General features: G+C 41.5%; 1 protein-coding gene across 1 annotated transcript; it reads left to right on the top strand.

Moving 5' to 3' along the window:
- Nucleotides 1–24,169, top strand: LOC115896028 (zinc finger protein DPF3-like). Its single transcript, XM_030926506.1, has 3 exons — nucleotides 1–173; nucleotides 5,647–5,807; nucleotides 23,973–24,169. The coding sequence occupies exons 1-3, from the start codon at nucleotides 1–3 to the stop codon at nucleotides 24,155–24,157; spliced, it is 519 nt and encodes a 172-aa protein (XP_030782366.1). The 3' UTR covers nucleotides 24,158–24,169.
- Nucleotides 24,170–26,310: the final 2,141 nt, after the last annotated feature.

The raw sequence follows: 26,310 nt of genomic DNA, 5'->3' as shown, positions 1-26,310 counted from the left end.
ATGTGTGTTTGTGGGCGGCTCTGGCAATGTGAGCAGCTGAGTGAGACAGCAGGAAAACTTGATGCCCACAGTGGGGAAGAGGCGCCGCTGGGGGAAGGAGAGCCCCCAAATCCTGCCACAGGCCAGGGCTTCTCTTCAGCTCTGCTTATCTCTGCTTCTGTGCACAGACAGTGGTGATGAGCCAAGGTCCTGTGTATACAGCAAAGAGGACTTGGGGCCGCACAGGGGGAGTGGAGAGAAAGGACAACTTCCTGATAAATGAAAGAACTCAGTTCCAGATGGGTTGAAGGCAAGGGAAGAGTCAAGGCCAAGTTGCTAGGGAGAGGGAGGGCAGCATAGCCTTGGCCCCCACCCCCGAGGAGGACTGAGACTTGGGCGGGCGGAAGCAGGCTTCTGGCAGAAGATGAGAACTTGCTGTTGGACACACATTTCTGGTATGGCAGGACACCTGTCCTTGGGTAAGAACACAGAACAAGAGAAATAGTGAAAGGGAGGAGCCCAGGTGTCTGGCTGGACCTGAGAGTGATCTGAGAAATCAGAGCAAGCAGGTGTGGTCTTGAGAGCAGGAGATTGGAGGAGGAAGGGCAGAGGGTCTTAGAGGGGGTGTGATTCATAGGCTCTGAAAAATCACATTTGGAGCCTGGTTGGCAGTCACTCTGGAGAAGTCTCATGTTTCCCATTCTGAGTCTTCTTTGGCCCCCTGGAATCCATCTCCACAGATAGGCTAAAGGAGGGTTGCTGAAAATCTCATGTGGAAACAGCTCTCAGAGCTGGGATGGCTTCTCACTTCAGATGGGATCACAGAGGGACCTCCATCCCTCCTAAAGACCCCTAGACCTAGGCAGCCAGCACTACTGCAACCAGAATGCTGTCTGGGGGGCCTGGGCAGCCCAGCAATTTGCTCCCCTTGCCTTTCCTATTTCTGATTGCAGCCTTGAGTAGCCTGAAGTCAGTTGTTGATAAGAACATCATTCTACCCTGCCTTGTGCCAGCTTCCTCCAGCTGAAGACATCGATCATCCCTTGGGGATCCAGCCCCACTCCGTTTGGTGCATGCAGGTGATGGTGGGGACTGTCCCATGTGTGATCCCACCGAGGGTACACTGGTCATCTCTCCACAGATGAGTCATTTGCTGCCAGCCTTTCCTTGCTCCGTCTGACCCCTTCGACTTGTAAATGTCACTCCTGGGATCCTATCATTGTGGGATTTTTTTTTTTTTGGTAGAAATACCATGTTGGAAAGGACATTTGTCCTCTACTGTTTAAATTGCTTTCTACGGGTTAGGGAGAACTAGCCATTGATTTTCTTCTGGAGAGCACAGCAAGCCCTGTGAAGATTTTGGCTAATTAACTTTTGGAGCAGTGCTTCTTGAATTTATCAGGGAGGTTGAAGTCTCTTTTCTCCTCTTATATCTTGAAAAAGGCTTTAAATTTTGGTTCCGAATCTCTGCCAACACCTGGTCTGTTTGAAAGGACTTCCCTGGAGATGATGGTAGAGGGGCTGTTGAATGTCATGTTTTTGCAGCTTCGATCTTTAATACAGTTGTCCCAGTCCACAGAAAGTCTTTTCTGTTTACATAAGAGAAGTATCATTCACACAAAGATTACATTTAGAAATATACATTTTCCCCCAGCATGCTTGTTACTAATAACATTGCATGTTATGAAAGTGGAAAGTATTTAAGATGAAATTAATTTTCGCCCAGCGTGCCACTTTGTTTGACATTCTCGATCCAGTTGGTGTGGAGCACCAATGTTGGCCAACCTCACTTCGCATTTTTAGCAAGTTCAATTTATTGTTCCTCTTGTCTGGATTGACGCTGTTGGAAGTGAGTTACTAGCATATTAGGACAAGTCCAATTTGGAATCCTACTGTGTAGATTTCTTTTGTATTGGTTTCCAGAAGTTTATTTTGAAAATGATCATCTCCAGTAGATGAGTTTTGCCATATAATTTTTCATTTTCATTTTTTGGGGGGCCTGATTTTATGGGTTCTCTTTTCAGCAGAATTTCTGCGGTTGGGATAATTAACATCTTTTTTTTTTTTGGCAGTCTGTCAGAAGGTCCTGGGAAAACAGATTGCTGCTCTCACGTTGGACACCTCTCCGTCAAATGTTCTTGTCAGTTCTCATTGATGTGGTGTGGCTGCTTGCTGTTTCATGGGTGGGGGCTGGAGCATCCAGGATACCCTGAACAACCTGGGTCCTCTTGTCTGGGCCAAGCTGCCTGTGAAAGTTCTGTTCCACTGAGCTACATCGCCATAGCAGAAGGAAGCATTTAAGCTGGTGTGACACAAATACTTTGTAAAAAGTGGTTCTTTATTTTTGATCAATCTCATGATCCTTGTTACCAGCTTTGATTACATCAGCTTATGTGCCATTCAGTTTTATAGCATTTAATGGGCTTTCATATCCCCTCCCCAATTCATTTCCAGCCACGTGACTATTAGAATTTGATTGCAGTTTGGTTTTGCAACTGCCAGGATGCTTTCTGAGCGTATTATGCCTTCCTTGTGGATGTGAAGATGTTCAGAGGTGAAAAAGGAGCAAAGGGTTTTTTTTTGTTTTGTTGTTTGTTTTTTCGGATGCTTGTCAACAAGTAATTTCCAAATGATGCCTCAGAAGCTTCCAGGGTTGTGTTTTCCCAAGTAAGGTATTTGTTTTAAGCTCTTTGTTAGAACCTGACCCATTGGCTTTTTAAAAGAGTATAGAAAAGTGCATTTAAAACTTTGCTTTCTAACAAGTGGTGATGAGAATGTGGGGTAGTTGGAACCCTTGTACTCTGTTGGTAGAAATGTAAAATGGTATAGCTACCATGAAAAACAGTATGGTGGTTCCTCAAAAAATGAAAAGTAGAAGTACCATAGGACTCAGCAATTCTACTTCTACTCCTGGGTATATACGTAAAAGAATTGAAAGCGGTTTTTTTTTTTTTTTTTAAGACAGAGTCTCACCTGTCGCCCAGGCTGGAGTGCAGTGGCACAATCCCAACTCACTGCAACCTCTTCTGAGTTCAAGAGATTCTCCTGCCTCAGCCTCTTGAGTAGCTGGGATTACAGGCATCCGCCACCACGCCCAGCTAATTTTTGTATTTTTAGTAGAGACGGCGTGTCACCATATTGGCCAGGCTGGTCTCGAACTCCTGATCTCAGGCGATCCACCTGCCTGGCATCCCAAAGTTCTGGGATTACAGGCATGAGCCACCATGCCCAGCGTGAAATCAGGGTTTTGTTTTTTTTTTTTTTTTTTTTTTTTTTTTTTTTTTTTTTTTTTTTTGAGACGGAGTCTCGCTCTGTCGCCCAGGCTGGAGTGCTGTGTCCGGATCTCAGCTCACTGCAAGCTCCACCTCCTGGGTTCACGCCATTCTCCTGTCTCAGCCTCCCGGGTAGCTGGGACTACAGGCGCCGCCACGTCGCCCGGCTAGTTTTTTTTGTAGTTTTTAGTAGAGACGGGGTTTCACCGTGTTAGCCAGGATGGTCTCGATCTCCTGACCTCGTGATCCGCCCGTCTCGGCCTCCCAAAGTGCTGGGATTACAGGCATGAGCCACCATGCCCAGCGTGAAATCAGGGTTTTGAAAAGATATTTGTACACTCATGTTCATACCAGCATTATTCATAATCGCTAAAATGTGGAAGCACCCAGATGTCTACTGACAGATGAATGGATAAGCAAAATGTGGTGTATGCATACAGTGGAATATTATTCTGACTTAAAAAGGAAGGAAATTCTGACATATGCTATAACATAGGTTAACCTTGAGGATATTATGCTAAGTCAAAGAAGCCAGTCACAAAAAGACAAATACTGTATGACTCCACTTTTGTGAAGTACTTGGAGTAGTCAGAATCATAGAGATAGAAAGCAGAACGGTAGTTTCTGGAGGTGGGGGCAGAGGGGGAATGGGGAGTTATTGTTTAATGGGTACAGAGTTTCAGTTTTGCAAGATGAAAAGAGTTCTGGGAATGGCTGGTAGTGGTGGTCGTACAACAGTATGCATGTGCTTAATGCCACTGAACTGTACACTAAAATTGTATACTTAAGATGGGAAATTTTATGTTATGTGTATTTTACCACAATTAAGAAATTGAGGTCAGGCGTGGTGGCTCATGCCTGTAATCCCAGCACTTTGGGAGGCTGAGACGGGTGGATTTCCTGAGGTCAGGTGTTTGAGACCAGCCTGGCCAACATGGTGAAACCCTGTCTCTACTAAAAATACAAAAAGTTAGCCAGGCGTGGTGGTGGGCACCTATAATCCCAGCTACTCAGGAGGCTGAGGCAGGAAAATCGCTTGAACCCAGGAGGCGGAGATTGCAGTGAGCCGAGATCGCACCACTGCCCTCCAGCTGGGCGACGGAGTGAGACTGCATCTCAAAAAACAAACAAACAAACAAACCAACAAACCAAAAAAACCCAAAAAAACCCTCCAAAAAACAAATCCCTAATTTTGCTTTCTTTATTCCTCTAAATACTTTGGTTAAGAAATATTATTTTTAGAGACTTTCCCTCTCATTTTGACTTTCTGAAATCTACATAGAATCAAAACAAAAAGACATCATAATGTTGCTTCAGAATAAACTCTTGATTCTTCCTTTTGCCCCTGTGACCTCTGTGACTCCTTCCCTTCCTACTTCTTCTTCCCATACTCCACTCCTTTGCGCCCACTGCCCCCTGACCCCAGTAAGAGGCTTGAATTTACCTGGCATAGGTTATGTTATTACATTTGTATTTCTTTGAGACATTTATTAGCCTGTGCCTATGTTTTATTTGGTAGGTATTTGATCTCATTGATTATTTTAGTGCTTTGCATTTGATCAATTATATCAATGCTCTATTTTTGGTCTTTGAAAAGGACACTATCTTAAAATTAGTAGCATCACCACGTGTCCAAAAATACCAAAGAGTCAGGAACGTAAAACCTACTGTGCTTAATCAGATTCTCAGTCCAGCAAACCAGAAAGGTCTTTCTGTTTGTTTTTTAAACTCCTTGAGTTGAATTATTTTGAATTCAAAATTGTTGAATTCTGTTTGCTTTCTATCAGAAAGTTATTTTTCTTTAAGTAATACAGTTTTAAAAGATTGGTGCCTGTTCCTCTACACCTCCTTCTTCCTGCAATATCCCTACTTTTATAGAATGGTTTTTTCTGTCCTAGTTTTTGTTTATATGGAGTGTTCTCTTCTGTTATAATGGAAAACTGGGTATCTTTGCTGGTGATTTGGGTTCACCTAGAGTGCCTTTGCTGGTGACTTCTGAGAATAAAATGTAGCTAATATGAGTGAGGAGGTTCTAGAAGTGTGATGTCCTCTAGATTCCATGCAGAGGTTGTTCCAGAGCTACCTCCCTTCTGGAGCGGGACCTCATGCTTTCTAGAACACAGACAGCTCTCTTTTACCGGTGACTCATCCTTGGAAGCCCATGCTCTTTGTTAGAGGAGTTTCTAAGTTGCCTGGTGGATTTGGGATAGAAAATAAAATCTGGTCAAGACCTGACACTGAGTTGCATTCGGATCATTGGCAAGGCTCTTGGTGCTCATTGCCTTGGTCTGCCTAATTGGGGGGTCTTCAGTCTTCCCAGGGAGGTGTGTTTGTTTCCCTCTGGATGTGTTTCAGTCTTTCCTGGCCTCACCCTTTCACTCTCTGACTCTGGCAGGCTCGGGGACCAGTTCTACAAGGAAGCCATTGAGCACTGCCGGAGTTACAACTCACGGCTGTGTGCAGAGCGCAGCGTGCGTCTTCCCTTCCTGGACTCACAGACTGGGGTGGCCCAGAACAACTGCTACATCTGGATGGAGAAGAGGCACCGAGGCCCAGGTGAGCTACGCCACTCCTGGGACATGCGCATGTGCAGGCTCCCAGTCTGGAGGGAGGAGGACCAGAGCTTGTCTGGGAATCCAGGCAGCCTGGGTGGGATCGGAGTGGGGCTAGCTGCACATGGGCCTCTGAGATCCCTTAAAGCAACTCAGTTACTTTATGGCTCCTGGCAGGTGTTCTGAGGAATGCGACAAGGATGGTGTGGGGCATTGAAGCCATGTAGCAGGGGTCGGGTGGAGTGGGGAGTGAAAGAGCTAAAGGTGTTTCTCCCAAAGAAGGCAAGACTGAGGACATGACAGCAATCTTCATCTTTTACCTTTGAGTGTTGGTTACAAGCCAGAAATCTGCCATTAGATCTTGGTGTGAGGCTTAGCTTTGTCACCAAACTTCTGTCCTTCAGGTTCCTCATCTGTAAAATGTAAATAATAACAGTACTTACCACATAATATTTTGTCTGAATTAAATGAGACTATTCCTAAAAACTCATAACATGAGTTTTAGCACATAGTAAGTATGTACTTCCGAAATGCTGGGTGCTATTATTATTATTGTTATTATTTTTTTGAGATGGAGTCTCGCTGTGTTGCCCAGGCTGGAGTGCTGTGGTGCGATCTCGGCTCACTGCAACCTCCGCCTCCCGGGTTCGAATGATTCTTATGCCTCAGCCTCTTGCGTAGCTGGGGTTACAGGCCCATGCCCCGCACCTGGCTAATTTTTGTATTTTTAGTAGAGATGGGGTTTCACCATGCTGGTCAGGCTGGTCTTGAACTTCTGATCTCATGTGCTGCCCACCTGGGCCTCCCAAAGTGCTGGGATTACAGGTGTGAGCCACCGCACCAGGCCTATTATTATTGATATTACTGTTACTACAACAGCTGCAATGACACTAGTCTTCTAGGCTGCAAAGAACAGAATAAAGACCTTTTTATTAGGGAGACAGCTATAGGAATGTGATTTTTCTGGCTCTGTCTGGATATATTTTTAAAAATGTTTCATTTGGAAAAATTTCACCTTCATATAAAATTGAAGACAATAGTAAAAACACATCCCCATGTAGCCCTGCTTCAACAATGGTCAACTCATGGTCAGTCGTGTTGCATCTGTACGCACTCCTTACTTTCCTCCCTGACTCAGATTATTTTGAAGCAAATACGTGAAAGCACGTGATTTCATCTGTAAATATTTTGTTATGTATCTCTAAATGGTAAAGAACTTAAACAAACAAACTCACAATCACTATCAGAGCTCAAAGAATTAGCAATAAGATGATATTAGCAATAATATCATCAAATATTTGGCCAACATTCATTTTTTCCCCCTGTAGTTTAAATCAGGATCCAAATGGGAGCCTTACATTGCAATGGACTGATGTGTCTTTTAACATCTCTGCGTTTCTCTCTGTCTCTGTCTCTGACTCTCTCTTTCCTCCTTGCATGTTACTTGTTGAAGACACTGGGTTGCTTACACTATAGGATTTCCCAGAAGGATTGGTGCTTGCGTTCCCATGATGTTATTCCTGTGAATTGGTAGTTAGGTCTGGAGATTTATTCAGGTTCCTTTTTTTTTTGGTAAGAACAACTCCTAAGTGGTAGTGTGTACTTTCATCAGGAGGCTCATACAGTCTGGTTACCCTCCTTTACTGACGTTAGCAGCCCCTTCATGGTAATTGCCTGGATTCTTTATCCCATTAAGGGTTGCAAAAAGTTAATATTCAATCCAAGACTATCATTATATCTTCATCTGTTAGCTCTACAACTTCTATAAAGGAAAACATTCCCTCATTAGAATTTTAGTTATTGTGAGATACAGTTCACATATGAAAGGCAGGATAAATGACTTTTTTCCCCTCTATTTACCAGTTTTCAAAATAATGAATTGGTTCCCTAACATTCTCCAAAGACAATCAATATAACAATAAGTATTTTTTTGAGTACCACCAGGAACTCACAGATTTAAACATATTTGATGTATTTTAATCCAGTGTGGTTATTATTCTTATGAGGCTTATATTGCCTCATCTTTGGCCATTCTGGTCAGTGCTGGTGTGTTTTTTTTTTTTTGAGATGCAGTCTCTCTTGGTAGCCAGGCTGCAGTGCATGATCTCGGCTCACAGCAACCTCTGCCTTCCGGGTTCAAACAATTCTCCTGCCTCAGCCTCCTGAGTAGCTGGGATTACAGGCGTGCACCGCCACGCCCAGCTAATTTTTGTATTTTTAGTAGAGATGGGGTTTCACCATGTTGGCCAGGATGGTCTCAATCTCTTGACCTTGTGATCCACCTGCCTCAGCCTCCCAAAGTGCTGGGATTACAGGCATGAGCCACTGTGCCCGGCCCAGTGCTGGTATTTTGAAACAACCCCAGTAGTTTCCGACAGCCTTCTTGCCACCTGAATAGTAGGATGAAATATTTCAGGCTCATCCTGTATACTTCCTGCTCTCCAGGCCTGAAATCATCTACCTCTTGAAGAAATCCTGGCTCCTTTCTGTAGGAAATGTTACTTAGAGACCGCAGTCTAGTGTTGTTCATTACTCCTGGCTTGGTCTTTGTTTCTAGGCCTTATCAGTGACTAGTACTAAGAAATACGATTTTTTTTTTCTTTTTAAGAGAAAATACGTTATGAATTGTGTTGATACATACCATTCAATTCAGTTTTAAGCAGTTTTTAAGTATCTTAATTCTATATCTACTTTCTCCTACACCAAAAAAATCCTAGAAATGATATTGATGTTATTACTTATTTGCTTTATTTTACACACACACACACACACACACACACACACACACACACACACACACACTATCAGAATAACAATATGACTATTAACAATAAGATTACTGAAAAAGGTTTAATATATTTTCTTTTTTTTTGCAATTCTTTTTGTCCTTAGGTATATTCCATTAAACATGTGCAGCCAAATTACTCTCCTTTAAGGTCACTTGAAATAGTCCATCTGTGTGGTTGTGCCACTAACTCAATACACATTTGGATTTATTTGTTTCATTTGCTTTCACTTGTCAGGGATTGCTTTTGAGTGGGGAAGGGGATTCATATAATTTCTTCTTTATTAAATCAACTTTTCATCTTGAAATAATTAATAATTGCAATTGTGACTATATTTGCAATTTGCAGTTGCAAATATAATACAGAGAGATCTCCTATCTTCGTCACCCAATTTCCTCCAAGATAAATACATCTTACAATATCAAACCCAAAATACTGACATTGTGTAGCTCTGTGCCATTTTATCACACATGTAGATTTGTGTAATAACCTCTACAATCAAGATACAAAACTATTCTATTACAACCCAACACTCTCATTACTTAAATCCTTTTACTCTCCTCCATTTATACTATAGTTGTCTTAAATATTTTCCTTTACATACATTGAAAACCATACCAGTGTTATAATTTTGGCTTCAACCATGAAACATTATTTAGAAAACATAAGAGAAGCATTTATTGTATTTACTCATATTTTTACTCCTTCATTGTTTTTTTCCTTACTGACATTTCAAGATTCCTTCTTTTAGCATTTCCTTCCTGATGTAGTACTTTATAAAGCCATTCTTTTAGAGTAAATTTGATGGTGACAACTTCTTAGTTTTCCTTCATTGGAGAATGTCTTGATTTTGCCATCATTCCTGGAGGATATTTTTGCTGGATATAAAATTCTGAGTTGATAGTCCTTTTATTTTAGCAGTTGAAAAAGGTTTTGCCACTTCTTTCTGATGGTTAGTGATGAGAAATCTGCTGTCATTTAAATTTAAATGTTTTTTTTCCCTTATAAGTAAGGTGTCATTTCTCTCTCATTGTTTTCACGTTTTCTCTTTGTTTTTAGTTTTCAGAATGTGATTTTGATGTGTTTTGGCATAGATTTCTTTCAGTTATTCTGTTTGAGTTTACTCAGCTTCTTGAACCTGTGGGTCTCTGGGTTTTTTTTTTGTGCCAAATTTGGGAATTTTTCAGCCACTATTTCTTTGAATATCTCTTCAGTTCCACCGTCTTTCCCCTCTCCTTCTTGGACTTCAACAACACAGATGTTAGATCTTTTGTTATAGTCCCAGAAGTCCCTGAGGTTGTGTTTATTTATTTTTAAAATTCTTCCCTCTGTTGCTTAGCTTGGGTGATTTCTGTAGTTTTCTCTTCAGGTTCACTGCTTCTTTATTCTGTCCTCTGCCTTCTGCTGTTAAGACAATCCATTGAGAGCTTGTTAATTTTTGTTACAAATTTTTTTGGTTTTCACATTTCTATTTGATTCTTCATATTTTCTATTTCTTTGCTGAATGTGTTTTATGTGTTCATAATTGCTTGTTGAAACACTTTTAATAATGGCTGCTTTAAGATCCTTGTCAGATAATTCTAACATTTTTGTTATTTTGTTGTTGGTGTCTGTGTCTTTTGTTTTTTGAGATGTTCCTGGTTCTTCATAAGATAAGTGGCTTTGACTGAATCTTGGACATTTGGCTGTTATGTTATGAGACTCTGGATATTATTTAAATCTTCTATATTAGCAGGTCTCCTTTCAAGCTATGCTAGTAGGGGAGGCAAGGCGCCCCTCATTACTCTCAGATGGGTGTGGAAATCCAGCTTCTCTACTTGGCTTCTGTTGACAACCTAGTATGACATCCTCTTTAACAAGGGGAATAACACCTTTTTGTTGCTGGGTGGAGGTGGGAGTTCAGGCTCCCCACTAGGCCTCCACTGGTATTATCCTATTTGGAAGGAGGAGGGCCTCTACTCATACCACAAGTCTCCAGCTCTTTCCTTAGCCTTCTCTGACACCAACCCAGCAAAGCTATTGGGATGCCTGCTTGTGTTGCTAGGCTGCTCCTTTCCTGGTTCTCTGGCTAGAGAGAGCAGGATTTTCTTGAGGCTTTTATTGGTCTTCATTTGTTGGTGTTTCTGGGTTATCAGCTTTTCCAGAATCCAGTCCAGGATATATGAGGCATAAAGGATACCCAATATTGGGCCAGACACAATGGCTCATGCCTGTAATTCCAGCACTTTGGGAGGCCAAAAGAGGAGGATTGCTTGAGCCCAGGAGTTTCAAACTAGCCTGAGCACATAGTGAGACCATGTCTCTATAAAAAATTTAAAACTTACCCAGGTATGGTAGTGTGTGCCTGTAGTCCCAGCTACTTGGGAGGCTGAGGCAGGAGATTGCTTGAGCCCAGGAGTTTGAGGGTGCAGTGAGCCAGGATTGTGCCATTGCACTCCAGCCCAGGGCTACAGAGTGAGACTTTGTCTCAATAAATAGCTAGCTAGCTAGATAGGTAGATAGATAAAAGAATACCCAGCGAGCTCACTACCCAACCATATTGTTTTCTCAGGTCCCAAAGTCCCAAGCTGTTCTGACTGGTTCTCTTCATCTTTCAGTTATTTCTTATGTCTGTTTCTATGAATAATGTCCAGGATATTTAGTTGTACTTAGTGGAGGAATATAAAAAAGTCTATCTATTTCATCTTTCCAGAAGCAGAAGTCCCCGAGATTGCCTTGTTATTAAAAAAGTTTAACAGCTTTATTGAAGTATAATTACATACAATAAATTGCACATACTTAATGTGTCCAGCTTGATAAGTTTTGACATGTATTCACCTGTGGAACCATTACCACAATCAAGATAATGAACATATCCATGACTCACAGAGGTTTCCTATGAGTCTAGAAATCCATCCTTCCTGCGCTTCTCTGTGCCTCTACCCTTCTTTACTCCCTCCCCAGAGGAAGCCACTGATTTGCTTTCTATACTGGAACCACACTCTGTGTACACCCTTTTTTAGGGACAAGGGCGTGTCTGGCTTCTTTCACTTAGCATAATTACTAATTAATACTCTATCAATAATTCCTTTTTATGCCGAGTAGTAGTTCATTGCATGGCTGTATCACAGTTAATTTATCCATTCACCTGTTGATGGACATTTGGATTTGTTTGCAGTATTTGACTACTATAAAAAAAGCCACTATGAACATTTGTGTACAAGTCTTTGAATGGACATATGCTTTCCTTTCTCCTCGTGAGGTTAGCTACCTAGGAGTAGAACAATTAGATCATAAGGGAGATACATGTTTAACTTTTAAAGAAACTACCAAGCTGTTTTTCCAAAGTGGTTGTACCATTTAACATTCACTCCAGCAGTATATGAGAGTTCCACTTCCTTCATATCCTTGCCAACACTTGGTGTGGTCAGTCTGAAAATTTTTTTAGCCATTCTAATAGGTATATAGTAGTATTTCATTGCAGTTTTAACTTGCATTCCCCTCATTAATAATGATTTTGAGCATCTTTACATGTGCTTATTTGCCATCTGTAAGGGAAAATAGACTGTTTTCTTCTCTATACTTTTACTCAGTATTTCTGTGAGCAGATATGTGGATGTCTTTTCCCCTACGCCAAGCAATTCTCCAATTCCCTGCAGACACCAAATAGGTGTTCCACAATTTAAGTCAACTTTGACACTATCTACTGTGAGATATTGTCAGATTCCACAGACTAAGGGCTCAGCCCACAGCACTGCCTCAACTTCATATGCCAGTTTCAAGTTCAGGTTGTCAGCTGTGCTTCTGACCAATGGGCTATAAATGGAGGTTTCCATGACTGCCCCTCATGTTTGATCATTTGCTAGAACTCAGGAAAGCAGTTTACATACTAGACTGCCAGTTTATTACAAAGGACATGTATCTGAAACAGCCAAATGGAAGAGGTACACAGGGCAAGGTAAGGGGAAAGGGACATGAAGCTTCCATACCTTCTCCAGGTGAGCCACCCTCCCAGCACCCCCACATGTTCACCAACCCAAAGCTCTCTGATTTTAGTCCATTTGGATTTTCATGGAAGCTTCATTATGTAGGAATGGTTGATTAAAATCATTGGCCATTAGTGATTAGCTCAACACTAGTGCTTCTTTTCTTCCTGGAGGTCAGAGGTGGGAACTTAGAGTTGGGGCTAAAAGTACAGCCTGCTAATCTTGTGTTGGCTCCTCTGTTAATAATCCCCTATCCTGAGGCTATCCAGCAGGTCCCAGCCAGGGTCATCTCCTTAGCATATAAAAGACACATCACTTGGAGATGCCAGGGGTTTTTAGGAACTGTATGCCAGGAAGTGGGGATTAAGACCAAAATATATATTTCTCATTATATCACAATATTACACCATCCATGTATGTTCTTTGGTAAGTTCAAATCTTTTGTCCATTTTAAAATTGAGCTATTTGCTTATTACTGAATTTTGATTGTTCTTTATGTATTCTAGGTACAATAAATTTTATCAGACATATGCTTTTGCAATTTTTTTTTACAATCTGTGTTTTGTATTTTCATTAACTTAGCAATCTCATTCAAAGAGCAGAAGTTTTCAATTTTGCAATTAATTTAGCAATCTCATTCAAAGAGCAGAAGTTTTTCAATTTATCAATTTATTCTTTCATGAATTGTGCTTTTGATGTTTATGTCTAAGAAATTACTACCTATGCAAGGTCGGGGTTTCTCTTATTTTTTTTCCTAAAATTTTATAATTTTAGGTTTCCCTTTCAGGTCTATTATTCATTTTTGAGTTAATTTTGTATATGGTACAACGTATGGATTAGTTTATTTTGTTGCAGATGGATATTCAATTGTTTCAAACATAGTTTGTTGAAAAGACTAGTCTTTCTCCCACTTAATTGCCTTGTCAAAAATTAGATGTCCACCATATATGTGTGTCTATTACTGGACTCTCAGTTCTGTTTTAATTGACCTATTTGTTCTATCTTTACACTCTTACCACACTGTCTTGATTATTATAGTGTTCATAATGCTTGAATCAGGTGGTGTTAGCCCTCTAAAATTTGTTCTTGTTTTTCTTAGTTATTTTGATTATTCTAGGTCCTTTACATTATATGTGGATTTTAATATATCAGTCTGTCAATTTCTACAAAAAAACTGGCTAGGAGTTTGGTTGGGATTGTGTTGCATCTATAGATCCATTTGGGGAAAATTGACAATTTTCAGTATTGAGTCGTACAAACCCATGAATATGGCACATCTCTCAATTTATTAATATCTTCTTTAATTGTTCTCATCAGTGATTTTTAATTTCAGTGTGTAGATCTTTCGCATTTTTGTCAGATTTATCTCTAAGTACTTAATTTTTGATACTATTGTAATACATTTTTATAAATTTTAATTTCTGATGTTTGCTAATATACAGAATATAACTGATTTTGTATATTCTTCCTATATCCTTCAACCTTGCTAAAACCTCATTAGTTCTAATAGCTTTCCAGAGATTCTGTAGAATTTTCTATATAGTTGATTATCTGTTAGTTGCTAATAGATAACCTGAATAGTAAATAAAGAACAACTTACTTCTTTCTTTTAATATGGATAACTTTTATTTATTTTATTTGTCTCTTGCACTGGTTAGACTCTCCAATATAATGTTAGGTAAAAGTGTGAGATTGGGACACCCTTATGTTGCTCCTGAATCTTAAGGAGAAAGCATTTATTTATTTTTTTATTACTAAGTATGACATTAGGTGTAGATTTTTTTGTAGCTATTCTGTATCAGATTGAGGATGCTCCCTTCTATTTGTAGTTTGAGAGGTTTTTTTTAAATCACAAATGAATATTTGATTTGTCATCTGATTTTCTGTGTCTACTGAGATGATCATGGGTTTTTCCTTTTGTTCCTGGAAGCTTCATTATGTAGGCATGGTTGATTACAATTTAATATCTTAAATTTACATTTCACTATGAGTTACATTGATTGATTCTGAATGTTAACCAACATTACATTCCTAGTAGATAACCACCACTTTGTTATACTATTTATCTTTTTTAATGTATTGTTAGATTCGTGTTGCTCAAGTTTTATTAGAGTTTTTGCATCTATGTTTATGAGAGATTTGGTCTATAGTTTTCTTGTAATGTCTGTCTGGTTGGGTGTCAGGTGATGCTGGTCTCATATAATGAGTTGGGAGGTATTTCTTCCTTTTTAGTTTTCTGAAGCTTTATATAGGATTGGTATTATTTCTTCCATAAATATTTTATGAGTATTTACCAGGTGAATCCATTTGGATCTGGCAATTTCCTTGCAGTAATGTTTTTAATGTAAATTTAATATCTTTTATAGATATAGGCTATTTAGGTTATCTATTTCATCTTAAGTCAACTTTGTTAGTATGTGATTTTGTTTCTTTTATCTACATTCTCCTAATTGGTTGCACAAAGTTGTTCAAATATTGCTGCATTACCCTTTTAATATATGTAGAATCTGTGGTGACATATTATTTTACTCATTATATTGGTATTGAATGTTATTTTTTACCTCATCATTCTGACTAGGGTTTATCAATCTTAGTTGATCTTTCAAATAAATAGCTTTTGGTAGAATGATTTTCTCAATGCTTTTTCTGCTCTAAATATTATATTTCCTTCTATTTACTTTGATTTAATTTGCTCTTCTGTTTCTTCTTCTAATTTTTTACTATTTGTGGGTACATAGTAGGTGTATCTGTTTCTTAAGGTGTAAAAAGGTCATTGATTTGAGATATTCTTCTTTTCTACTACAGTCATTTCTGATATAATTTCCGTAAATACTATGTTAGCCTCATTTAAAAAAATTTTGATTTTGGTTTTTATTTTCATTCAGTTCAAAATATTTTCCTGTTTGGTTTCTTTCTGTTACTCATGGATTATTTAGAACTGTATTGTTTAGTTTCCAAACACTTGGACATTTCCAAAGAATGTGCCCATTATTTATTTCCAAGTTAATTCCAAATGGTCAGAGAATGATTTTTATGGTTGAATTCTTTTAAAGTTGATTGCAACTTGTTTTATGGCAGCCAAAATATGGTCTACCTTGGTGAATATTCTGTTTGCTCAGGAAAAGAATTGTGTTTTGCTGTTGCTGTTTGGAATGTTCTATAAATATCGATTTAGGTCAAATTGGTTGGTAGTGTTGTTTAAAATCTTCTGTGTCCTTACTTGTTTTCTATTTATTCTATGAATTATTGAGAGTGGGGTATGAAACAGCATATTGTGTTATGCTTTTTACATGTAATCTGACAATATTTTTAAATTAGGGGTATTTAGACAATTTACATTTAATGTGATTATGTTTTCTCTCTTTTTTGTTGGTTTATTAACTATAACTTGTTTATTTAATGATTGCTTAGTGTTTATAGTGTACGTCTTAAATTATAGTTAACCTTCAAATTATATTATTCTACTTCATGAATAGTATAAGGAGTCTACAATAGTACTGTGATAAACAGAATAAGGCCCCTCCCCCACCCCAGACATCCACATTTTAATTACTGAAATCTGTGCCTATGTTACCTTACATGGCAAAAGGGACTTTGAAGACAGGATTAAGAATTTTGAGATGGCAAGATAATCTTGGATTATCCGGTGGGCCTAATGTAATCACAACAGTTCTTATAAAAAGAAGACGGAGTTCAGGAGGAGTTCAGAGTCAGACTGGATGTGATGATGGAAGCAGAAGTCAAAGTGCACAATAGAGGAACAGGCCATGCACCAAAGAATGTAGGGGCCTCTAGAAGCTATTATAGAAAAGGCCAGGTAATAGGTTGTCTCCTGGAGTCTCTGGAAGGAATGCAATTCAGCTGAACCTTGGTTTTTTCCACTGAGACTGATTTTGGCCTTCTGGCCTCCAGAATTGTAAGATAACAAATTTGTGGTGCTTCAAAGCTCTAAGTTTGGGGTAATTTGTTACAGCAATAGGAAACTACAAGTATACTTTTTTGTGTGTGTGTTTTTGTTTTTAGATGGAGTCGGCTCTGTCGCCCAGGCTGGAGTGCAGTGGTGTGATCTTGGCTCACTGCAAACTCCACCTCCTGGGTTCATGCCATTCTCCTCCCTCAGCCTCCCAAGTAGCTTTGTGCAATTGTTGTTATACATTTTATTTTTTATGTATAGTATAAACCACATACTACATTGTCAGTGTGTATTTATTTATTTATTTATTTTTAGACTGAGTTCACTCTTGTTGCCCAGGCTGGAATGCAATGGTGCCATCTCGGCTCACTGCAACCTCTGCCTCTGGGTTCAAGCGATCCTGCCTCAGCCTCCCAAGTAGCTGGGATTACAGGCACGTGCCACCATGCCCAGCTAATTTTTGTAGTTTTAGTAGAGATGGGGTTTCTCCATGTTGGTCAGGCTGTTCTCGAACTCCCAACCTCAGGTGATCTGCCCACCTTGGCCTCCCGAAGTGCTGGGATTACAGGCGTGAGTCACCACGCCCGGCCGTCATTGTATTTTTTAAAATAGTCAATCATCTTTTAATGAGTTTAAAATAATAAGAAAAACATCTTGTATTATTCATGTACTAAACCATTTTGATGGCATCCCTTGTGTAGATCCAAATTTAGATCTGGTATTACTTCCCTGCCTGAAGGACTTCTTTTTAACATTTCTTAGAGTATGGGGTTGATGAATTATTTCAGCTTTTGTATATCTGAAACTTTAGTTTGCCTTAGTTCTTGAAAGATATTTTAGCTGGATATAGAATTCTAGTTTGACAAGTTTTTTTTTTTTTTCTTTCAGTATTGTAGGGGTTGAACTACTCTTTTCTTGCTTGCATTGCAAAGATAAGGATGTTCCTGTATATGAGTAACATGTCTCCTTTCTCTGGTATTTTTAATATTTTCTCTTTATCACTATTTTTGAGCAGTTTTGATTATGATATGCTTGCTATAGTCTTAATGTTTCTTATACCTAGTTTTATTGAGTTTTATTCTTAGATCTATGGGTTTATAGTTTCATCAAACTTCAGAATTTCCAGCTCTTATTTCTTTTTTAATTCCTTCCTTCCTCCCGCCCTCCCTCCCCCCCCTCCCTCCCCCCTCCCCCCTCCCTTCCTCCTTCCTTCCTTCCTTCCCTTTCTCCCTCTCTCTCTCTCTCCTCTCTCTCTCTCTCCTCTCTCTCTCTCTCTCTCTCGGAGACATGATGACAGGATCTTACTATGTTGCCCAGCCTGCTCTCAAACTCCCGGGCTTAGGCCATCCTCCCACCTTGGCCTCCACAAAGTGGTTGGGATTAAAGGCATGAGCCACTGCACCCGGCCTCCAGCCATTATTTCTACAAAATATTTTTTCTTCACTGTCTTCAATTACACATATATTAGGCTGTTTGAAGTTGCCCCATAGCTTCATTTATGCCGTTATTCTTTTTTTCTTTTCTCTTTTTCCTGTGGGTTTCATTTTGGAATAGTTTCTATGCTGTGTTTTTAAGTTACCAGTCTTTTCTTCTGCAATGTCTAATCTGACATGAACTCCATCTGATAATTTTTGTTTGTCTTGCAACATTATAGTTTTCATTTCTAGAAGTTAAATTTGAGTCTTAAAAATACATGTATCTTCCAAATTTTACTAAACTGAACACATAGCGTAACAAAAATAATAACTGCTCTAATGTTCTTGCTACTAATTCTAATATCAGTTTCAGTTCTGGGTTGGTTTCAATTGATTGATTTTTTTCTCCTTATCATAAGTCATATTTTCCAGCTTCTTACATGCCTTGTAATTTTGGGTTGAGTGCCTCACATTGTGAATTTTACCTTGCTGAATGCTGTAGATATATTTTATTCCTAGAAAATGTTCTTGAACATTGTTTGGGACATATTTAAGTTATTTGGAAACAGTTTGATGTTTTCTTGTCTTGCTTTTAAGATTTGTTAGGTGGAGCTTGGAGCAGTACTTAGTCTAGGTCTGCAAAGTATTGCCTCTTAGTGAGGCAAGATCTTTCTACTGTACTCTACCCGTACCCCGTGAGTCATATGGTTTTCCATATTGGCTGGTTGGAAACAGACTATTTCCGCCCCCTTGTGCACACCAAGCGCTGTTACCTCTAATCTTTTTTGGGTAGTTCTTTCCCCAGTCCTGCCTAGTTTCCTCACAAGCATACACAGATCAATCAAACCTGAATACTTGAAGGGGGACCTCTGTGGATCTCCCACGTCTTGTGCAGCTCTCTTTGTCCACCCTTCTGTTGCTTGGGTTCTAGTCACTGTGGTCTCCTCAGACTCTTGGCATTTTCTCTTCAACTCAAATGTGGGGACCATGTAGGGCTCCACTTGTATTCCTCCTCCTTGTGTTCCAGTCTGGAGACTCTCTTAAGGTTATAAGCTTGGCAAATCACAGGCTTATCTTGCTTGTTTTCAGTGTCTCAGGAATCACTGTCCTTCAATGCCTGATGTTCACTGTCTTCAAAACTGTTGTTGATTTCTTTCTTCCTCTCTTTGGTTTTAGCTGGGGGCTAAATCTGGTCTTTATACTCCATCTTAGTCAGAAACAGATGTATGATTTTTATTTTAATTTAATTTTACTTTATAATTGTGTAAAATATTTGCATGGTTCTAATGGTATATGTGAGAAAGTCTAGCGTATCTTCACTTTTACCCTGTTTCTTCTTCCTGTAGGCAATTTCCTCTTCTTCCTTCTCTTTTTCTTCTTGCTACTATTATTTTATTTTGCTCTCTCTAGGTAATTTTTTTTTTTTTAGCTTTTGGCTTATACTCCCATAAAAAAACATACAAAACACACCACACATATATATTTGTCTGAATATGTGTGTGTCCCCATTTGTTAAATAAATGATAGTATGTTATATACATAACAGCCATCCTTTATTATCCACTGGGAATTGGTTCTAGGACCCCAGAAGATACCAAAATCTGTGGGTGATCAAGTCGCTTATATAAAATGGCATAGGCATATTTGCATATAACCTACCACAATTCTCCCATATTCCATTAAATCATTTTTTAGATTACTTATAATACCTAATACAATATAAATGCTATGTAAATAGTTGTTATACTGTATTTTTAAAAAAAATATATTTGTAGATTGTGTATTGTCATTTTCTGTTTGGAAACTTTGATCCTGTTAACCTGGTTCTGAGCAGGGGTAGTCACTACCTCTTTCCTACAACTCCTTGTTCCTCTTTAGTTCCTCGGCTTCTTGGTTAGCTCCCCTTCAAAACCCAAGCAGATATATGGGATGCAGGATTGGGATGTAAGCTGTTTGCTGTTGGAACAGAGGGTAGACAAATAGGTATAACCTACAGGAAGATAGATTTTGATTCAAAATAAGGTGATGGTGAATCTCTTTATCACAGTAAGAGTTGGCCGACAGTGGGAAACTCTGTCCTGTGATGTAATAAATTCTTCTTTGAAGGGAAGTTTCAGGGGCAGCTGCGGGTCCACTTCTCTGAGATCCTGCAGGGAGAGGTCTTTCCCTGGGGGGGCTTGAACTACAGTTCAGCTCTGGATGGGGAAAGATGAAACTACTTCAGTCTTTTTCTTCCCCATTTCAATTGCTGTTCCTATCCCATATCATCCTCCCTTTTTCCCCCCTCCCTCCTTCTCCCTCCTCCTTCTTCCTTTCCTTCCTTCCTTCCTTCCTTCCTTCCTCTCCTCCCCTCCCCCTCTCTCCCCCTCCCTCTCCCCTCCGCCCCCTCCCTCCCCCTCCCTCTCTTTCCCTCTCCCTCTCTGTTTTTCTTCTTTTTCTTCTATCTTCCTTCCTTCCTTCCTCCTTCCTTCCTTCCTTCCTTTCCTTCCTTTCCTTCCTCCCTCCCTTCCCTCCCTCCCTCCCTCCCTCCTTTCTTTCTCTTCTTCTTTCTTTCTTCTTCTTTCTTTCTTCTTTCTTCCTCTTCCTTCCTTCCTTCCTTCCTTCCTTCCTTCCTTCCTTCCTTCCTTCCTCCTTCCTTCCTTCCTTCCTTCCTTCCTTCCTTCCTTCCTTCCTTCCTTCTTTCTTTCTTTCTTCTTGACAGAATCTTGCTCTGTCACATAGGCTGCAGTGCAGTGGCATGACCTCGGCTCCTATAACCTCCACCTCCCGGGTTCAAGCAGTTCTCCTGCCTCAGCCTCCCGAGTAGCTGAGATTACAGGCATGCACCACCACACTGGCTAATTTTCGTATTTTTGGTAGAGGTGAGGTTTCACCATGTTGGCCAGGCTGGTCTTGAACTCCTGGGCATAAGTGATCTGCCAGCCTTGGCTTCCCAAAGTGCTGGGATTACAGACATCAGCCACTGTACCCGGCCACTCTTCCCTCTCTTTTCTCTCCCATTTCATCTTCTAAATTTTGCATAGCTCATGCTTTGTCTGTGAGAGATGCCCAGAACCCTCAGGATCCACCTGCTGAACTAGTGCAGTGTGCATAACAGCTATATTCGTCTGCTGACCATAAAGGCATCAAGCCTTTCATTGCCAGATGTTTCCATGGAGCCAGTTCTCTCAGCAAGTGTGTGAGTTTCTGATTGTGTGTGTCTGTGTGCATCACGTTTGTGCTTACACATGGACATGAGTGTTGTAGCTGGAGCTGCAGCTCAAAACAACAGAAAGTAGTTTGCTCAGTGGGATATGTGAAGTGATGGGTAGCAGTGGCCTTGGTTTCCAGGGAAGACTGGTTTCCCCTCTTGTCTTCGGCCACTTGTTTCCTCCTCCTTCATATCCCCTCCCCAGCCCTGGGCTCACTCGCCAAGGTTAACTTTCCTCACAGGAGCTGTGACTCCATCCTCCTTCCCCACCTCCATCTACCACACATGCACACACACGCACACATATGCACACACACACACACGCTTTGAGTTATGTGCCTCCTGTTCTAATGAGATAAACAACATAAGTCTCATGGGGCCCTGCTCTTCCCTCTGTAAGTGGAACTCCAGCACTGAACGTGTTGTTCCTGTAAAGGAACCCTGGTGTCTGTCAGCCTGGTGAGGAGGGCAAGGAAGGGGCCAAGGAGCCCCAAGAGAGCTCTTGGGACCATTTGCTTGTTGTGATGAGGTGGATTCAAAGCAGACATCAAACAGAAGGCTGTTTCCACCCTCATGGCTAAAGAATCAAGTGGCAGTTTGGTGGATGGGGTGGGGGCCCGTCCTGTTGCATGGGTGTGGAGTCCAAGACTAGGTCAGCTAACTCGTGACAATTAAAAACTGACATTTGTCATCTTTGTGGATATAGAGAGCTTTCTCTTGAATATAAGTGAATCCCCACGACAGCCCCTAGGAGGTAGGTATTAATGTTATTAATGCCCTTGTCGTACAGCTGAGGCAATAGGCTCAGAAAGGTGTTAGGATGTTTCCAGGACTCATGTGCTCTTCCTTTGCACTGCAGAGCGTCTCCAATCCAGCAGAGAAAGAATGAAACAAAAACAGCTCCTTCTTCTGGAGATTCAAACTAGCTGCTAAAATGAATTCTCCCAGAAGAATGGGCCTACAGCTCCAAGTAGAGTGGCCTGGGGCTTCTCTGGTACTGCTGACCTTGGCCAAGCACAGTGACTGCTGTCTCAGGGAGGGTGTAGGACCTGGTCAAGTGTGGACACTTTTGCACTCTTGCCATGTAGACCTTTGGGGGCTGCTGGTGGGGCCAGCTTGCTCTTACTTACCTGTGTTTGATTAGGCTGGAAGCACCATGAAGCAGCCTCTGGGCTACAAAGGGAAACCTAAGGCCCAGAGACGGCCGTGGGAGGAGAGGGGGTGCAGGAGCTCTGACTTCAGGCCTGAGCCTTCACTTCTGGAGTCCCTCTTGGATGGTTTGGATCTGGGTGGATGAGTCCCCTGGAGCCAGGAACAGCAGGGCCAATGGTCATTCGATTTTGACATTTCTGAGTCCAGGTCAGTTCGGGATTCTAAGAACCAAGGGTGGTGAGGTCAGAATCTCCAACTTGCTCACAGTCTTGCAACCTGTGGAGCAGCTGTGTGATTAAACATAAAGAGACCTGAATATTTTCATTCCTTTAATGCTGGGATAATTGACTCTGTCTTAGACCCATCCCGATAAATGGGTAGAGTGACTGGTAAAAATGAAAATGAATGAATGAGTATATAGCAATGAAAGTTACATAGATTTTCTCTGCAAGGGTGAAGAATGAAGCCAGTTTCCCTTCTTAACTTTTAAGGGCCCTGAAATGGAAGACAGCAGATGGGAATCAGGTGCTGATGTTTCCTGAGCCCATGGTCCTAGGTGTGTGCAGTGACACTTTTGTGGTAGGCCGCCTGCATCCAACAGCTGTCGTGTGCCACATTTACCTGCAGAAGACACAGTTGTGACTTTAAAGGGAAGCTGCAACATATTCGTTCATGAATTCAATGAGTATTTAGTTTGGTTCCGCTCTGTGTCGGGCACAGTTCTGATTCTGGGATTTCTGACAAGAACAAGACAGAAAAGTCCTTGTCCTCATTAGGCTTTTCTTCCTATTAGGGGTTGGTTGGCTTGCTGGTTTATTATGGGGGTTATCAGACACTCTCTTCAAGACTGCAAATCACCTAGCCAGTCTGAAAATTACCTAGCCAGTCTCAACCACCTGCCTTTTCACCCCTCAGCCTCCTCCCCACCCCATTTCCCTGGGAATAGTCTGTGGCCTAGCATAGAGAAGCCCCTGTTCCTTCAAGGCCTGTAGCTGCCACCGGAGCCACAGAGTTGTTGTCTGGTGAGCAGGAAGGTCTCCTCATGGTGCTTGGCATGCAGCATGGTGTCAAAGGCCACACACACGCTGTGGCATGTAAGCCCAGCCCCTGGCCTCCTGCCTATTTTTTTTGTAAGGCCCAGGCACATAGGCTGGGATATAGAGGTAGGTGGGCTCTGCAGGTCATGTGGCCCGGTCACCAGAGTGAGCTTATGTTCTCATGGGGGCTACACAAGTCTCTGCGCTGGCAGCAGCTGGAGGTGGGAGATGCCTCTGAGTAGATCTAGTGTTTTTGGTTCTGTCTCTTTGCGATGCTTCTCAATCCAGGCTGCCCATACAGTAGGCCAACTGACTACTGCTCCATTTTGAAGGGAAACCTGCTTAAACTGGATCTGGATGGAGGGGCGGTGGATAGAGATCCACTGCTTTGGAGACACTGCAAAGGTCCCTCTTGTCTGAAGGTCCAGTTGGTGATCTCTCCAGGCAGAAGAGCAGAATTGGTTTTGGTGAAGGCAGTGGCTCTTGTGGCATGTGCTGCTGAACAGCATGGTGGAGCTGACAGAACCAGGGTCCTGGGGTCACATGACCTAGATTCAGTCTTGCCACTGCTAGCAATCAGCTTTGTGATGTTGACAAGTCACTTCTCTCTGGCTTCAGCTTCCTCTCCTTGTGAATGAAAGGGTAGTTAGGGTAGTTCCAAGGCCCCTTCCAGCCTGGAGCCTTTAATCTTTACATTGTCTCTGTCCACAGGCCTTGCCCCGGGCCAGCTGTATACATACCCTGCCCGCTGCTGGCGCAAGAAGAGACGATTGCACCCACCTGAAGATCCAAAGCTGCGGCTGCTGGAGATAAAACCTGGTCAGTGCGCTCTGGAGCTTGGTTGGGTCCGTGATGGGAAAGGTGGGAGGACTGGGCTGGGCCCAGGACAAGGTTAGTCTACTCCTTTGTCCATAGAGCTAAGTTTTCCGGGAGAGGGAACATGCCCACATTGTGCTCAAGGGTGCACCTCTGTGCCTGCTGAGTAGAAACATGACCACGCATCCACCTGAGATTTTCTGCCCTCTGGGTGTCTCGTGCCTTCCCTTTGCCACCCCAGGGGAGGAAAGAAAGCAAGCAGGAGCAGCATGGGACCAGTTCCAGGGTGACTTTCCCAACAGAACTGAAGGATGTGCAGCTCTTTCGGGTCATGTGATACCTTTCTTATGGCCTCAAGTAAAGAAATCTTGGCTCAGTTTGTATGTTTCTGAGGAGAAGAGAGTACACTGTGGACCCTCTACCCCTTACCCTGTATGAGCTTTGGAGCATCTTACACAAAAAGGAGTCAATTCACTAAAAATTGCACTTACCTTGGATGTGGATGGAAGAGTTTGAGTTTAAAATTTACCCGAGTGATGCAGATTGTTCTGTGGCTACACAGAAGGAATTGGTGGGGTTATGTTTATACTGATCTAATGTATATACATTATTGAGACGGAGTCTAGCTTTGTTGCCCAGGCTGGAGTGCAGTTGTGTGATCTTCGCTCACTGCAACCTCCGCCTCCCGAGTTCAAGTGATTCTTCTGCCTCAGCCTCCCAAGTAGCTGAGATTACAAGTGTGCACCACCACTCCCAGCTAATTTTTGTGTTTTTAGTAGAGACAGTGTTTCACCATGTTGGCCAGGCCGGTCTTGAACTCTTGGCCTCAAGCAATCCACCTACCTCAGCCTCCCAAATTGTTGGGATTATAGGCATGAGCCACCATGCCTGGCCTATGCTAATCTGATATTACACTTCTGACTATGTGGCTGTCTTCAGACCTGTGTCTGTGTTGCAGCAAGTCAGGTGATTACCCTAGGCCCTTAGCTTTAAAGGCATCTTTGTTTTTGAGGGTGCCAGGCTGGGATGTGACTCAGGGTGGTAGGGACAGTGCTGTTCAGTGGCACAAATAGAGTTGACGTACTTCCTCCCACTCTCACTAAAGCATTGCAGACTGTCAAGGCTGGCTGCCTGGCAATGGTACCTCACTCCTTCCTTTCAACACTGGTCCTTAAGCTGACTTTGCTCTGCAAAATCTACCTACAGTTCCAGGTTACGACTGCTTTGATTGTTTGCTTCAATTCACATTTCACTTGAGTAGAAGTTTTATTTGTTAGGGGTGAGTGGGCTCCAGATTCTTCAATGTGCTCTCTCCCAGGTCTCCAGGGTCCTTATACCAATTTATTAGACCCTTGCAAAACTACTCAGGGTACTGACCAAGGTTGTCCCAATCCCCGTCTTGTTGCAGGTTGTAGGAGATCATCAGGGTCTCCTAGAACCAGCACGATGCAATAGAAATATAATGCAAGCCACATGTGTCGTTTTACTTTGTCTACTAGTTACTTAAAAAAAAGGAAAAAGAAACGGGGAAACGAATTCAATCATATATTCCATTTAACCCAACTATCAAAAAACATCATTTCAGCGTGTCCATCAATATAAAATTATGAGATCGTTTATGATCTTTTTGGTACTCGTTTTGAATTCCGTTGTGTATTTTAACATCCCCACATCTCTTTTTGGACTAGCCACAGTTCAGCACTCAGTAGCCACATGTGGCTAGTGGTGACGTGTTGATCAGTTGTGGTTCTAGACCTACATTCAAAGTGCGGTCCTGACCAGCAGCGGCAGCATCACCTGGGGCTAGTCAGACGTGCAGAAGCATGGTCCTCGCTCCGGACCTGCTGCATCAGAACCTGCATTTTATCACGATCTCCTGGAGTGCATCCCCAGAATGCACGATGGAGTGTGAGAAAATGCTGGTCTCGAAGACTTACAGGTAGCTAGACTACAAGTCACCCTGGCATGACCATAAGCACTAAAAAGTCTTATGTCATTTTTAAATTAAAACTTTTAAAATTTATTTGACTTTGAATAGGTAATACAGTTACGTGTACAGTTTTTATTTTATTTTATGTTTTTATTTTTGTTTAGAGGATAGGGTCACACTCTGTTGCCCAGTCTGGTGTGCAGTGGTTGCAAAGAGCTCACTATAGCCTCCAGCTCCTGAGCTCAAGCGATCCTTCCACTTTGGCCTCCTCAGTATGTGGGGACTACAAGTGCATTGCCACCA

This window comes from Rhinopithecus roxellana, unplaced genomic scaffold (assembly GCF_007565055.1).
Source record: "Rhinopithecus roxellana isolate Shanxi Qingling unplaced genomic scaffold, ASM756505v1 contig4485, whole genome shotgun sequence".
In the NCBI taxonomy this organism is placed as follows: domain Eukaryota; kingdom Metazoa; phylum Chordata; class Mammalia; order Primates; family Cercopithecidae; genus Rhinopithecus; species Rhinopithecus roxellana.
This window is presented reverse-complemented; position numbering and strand designations above follow the sequence as displayed.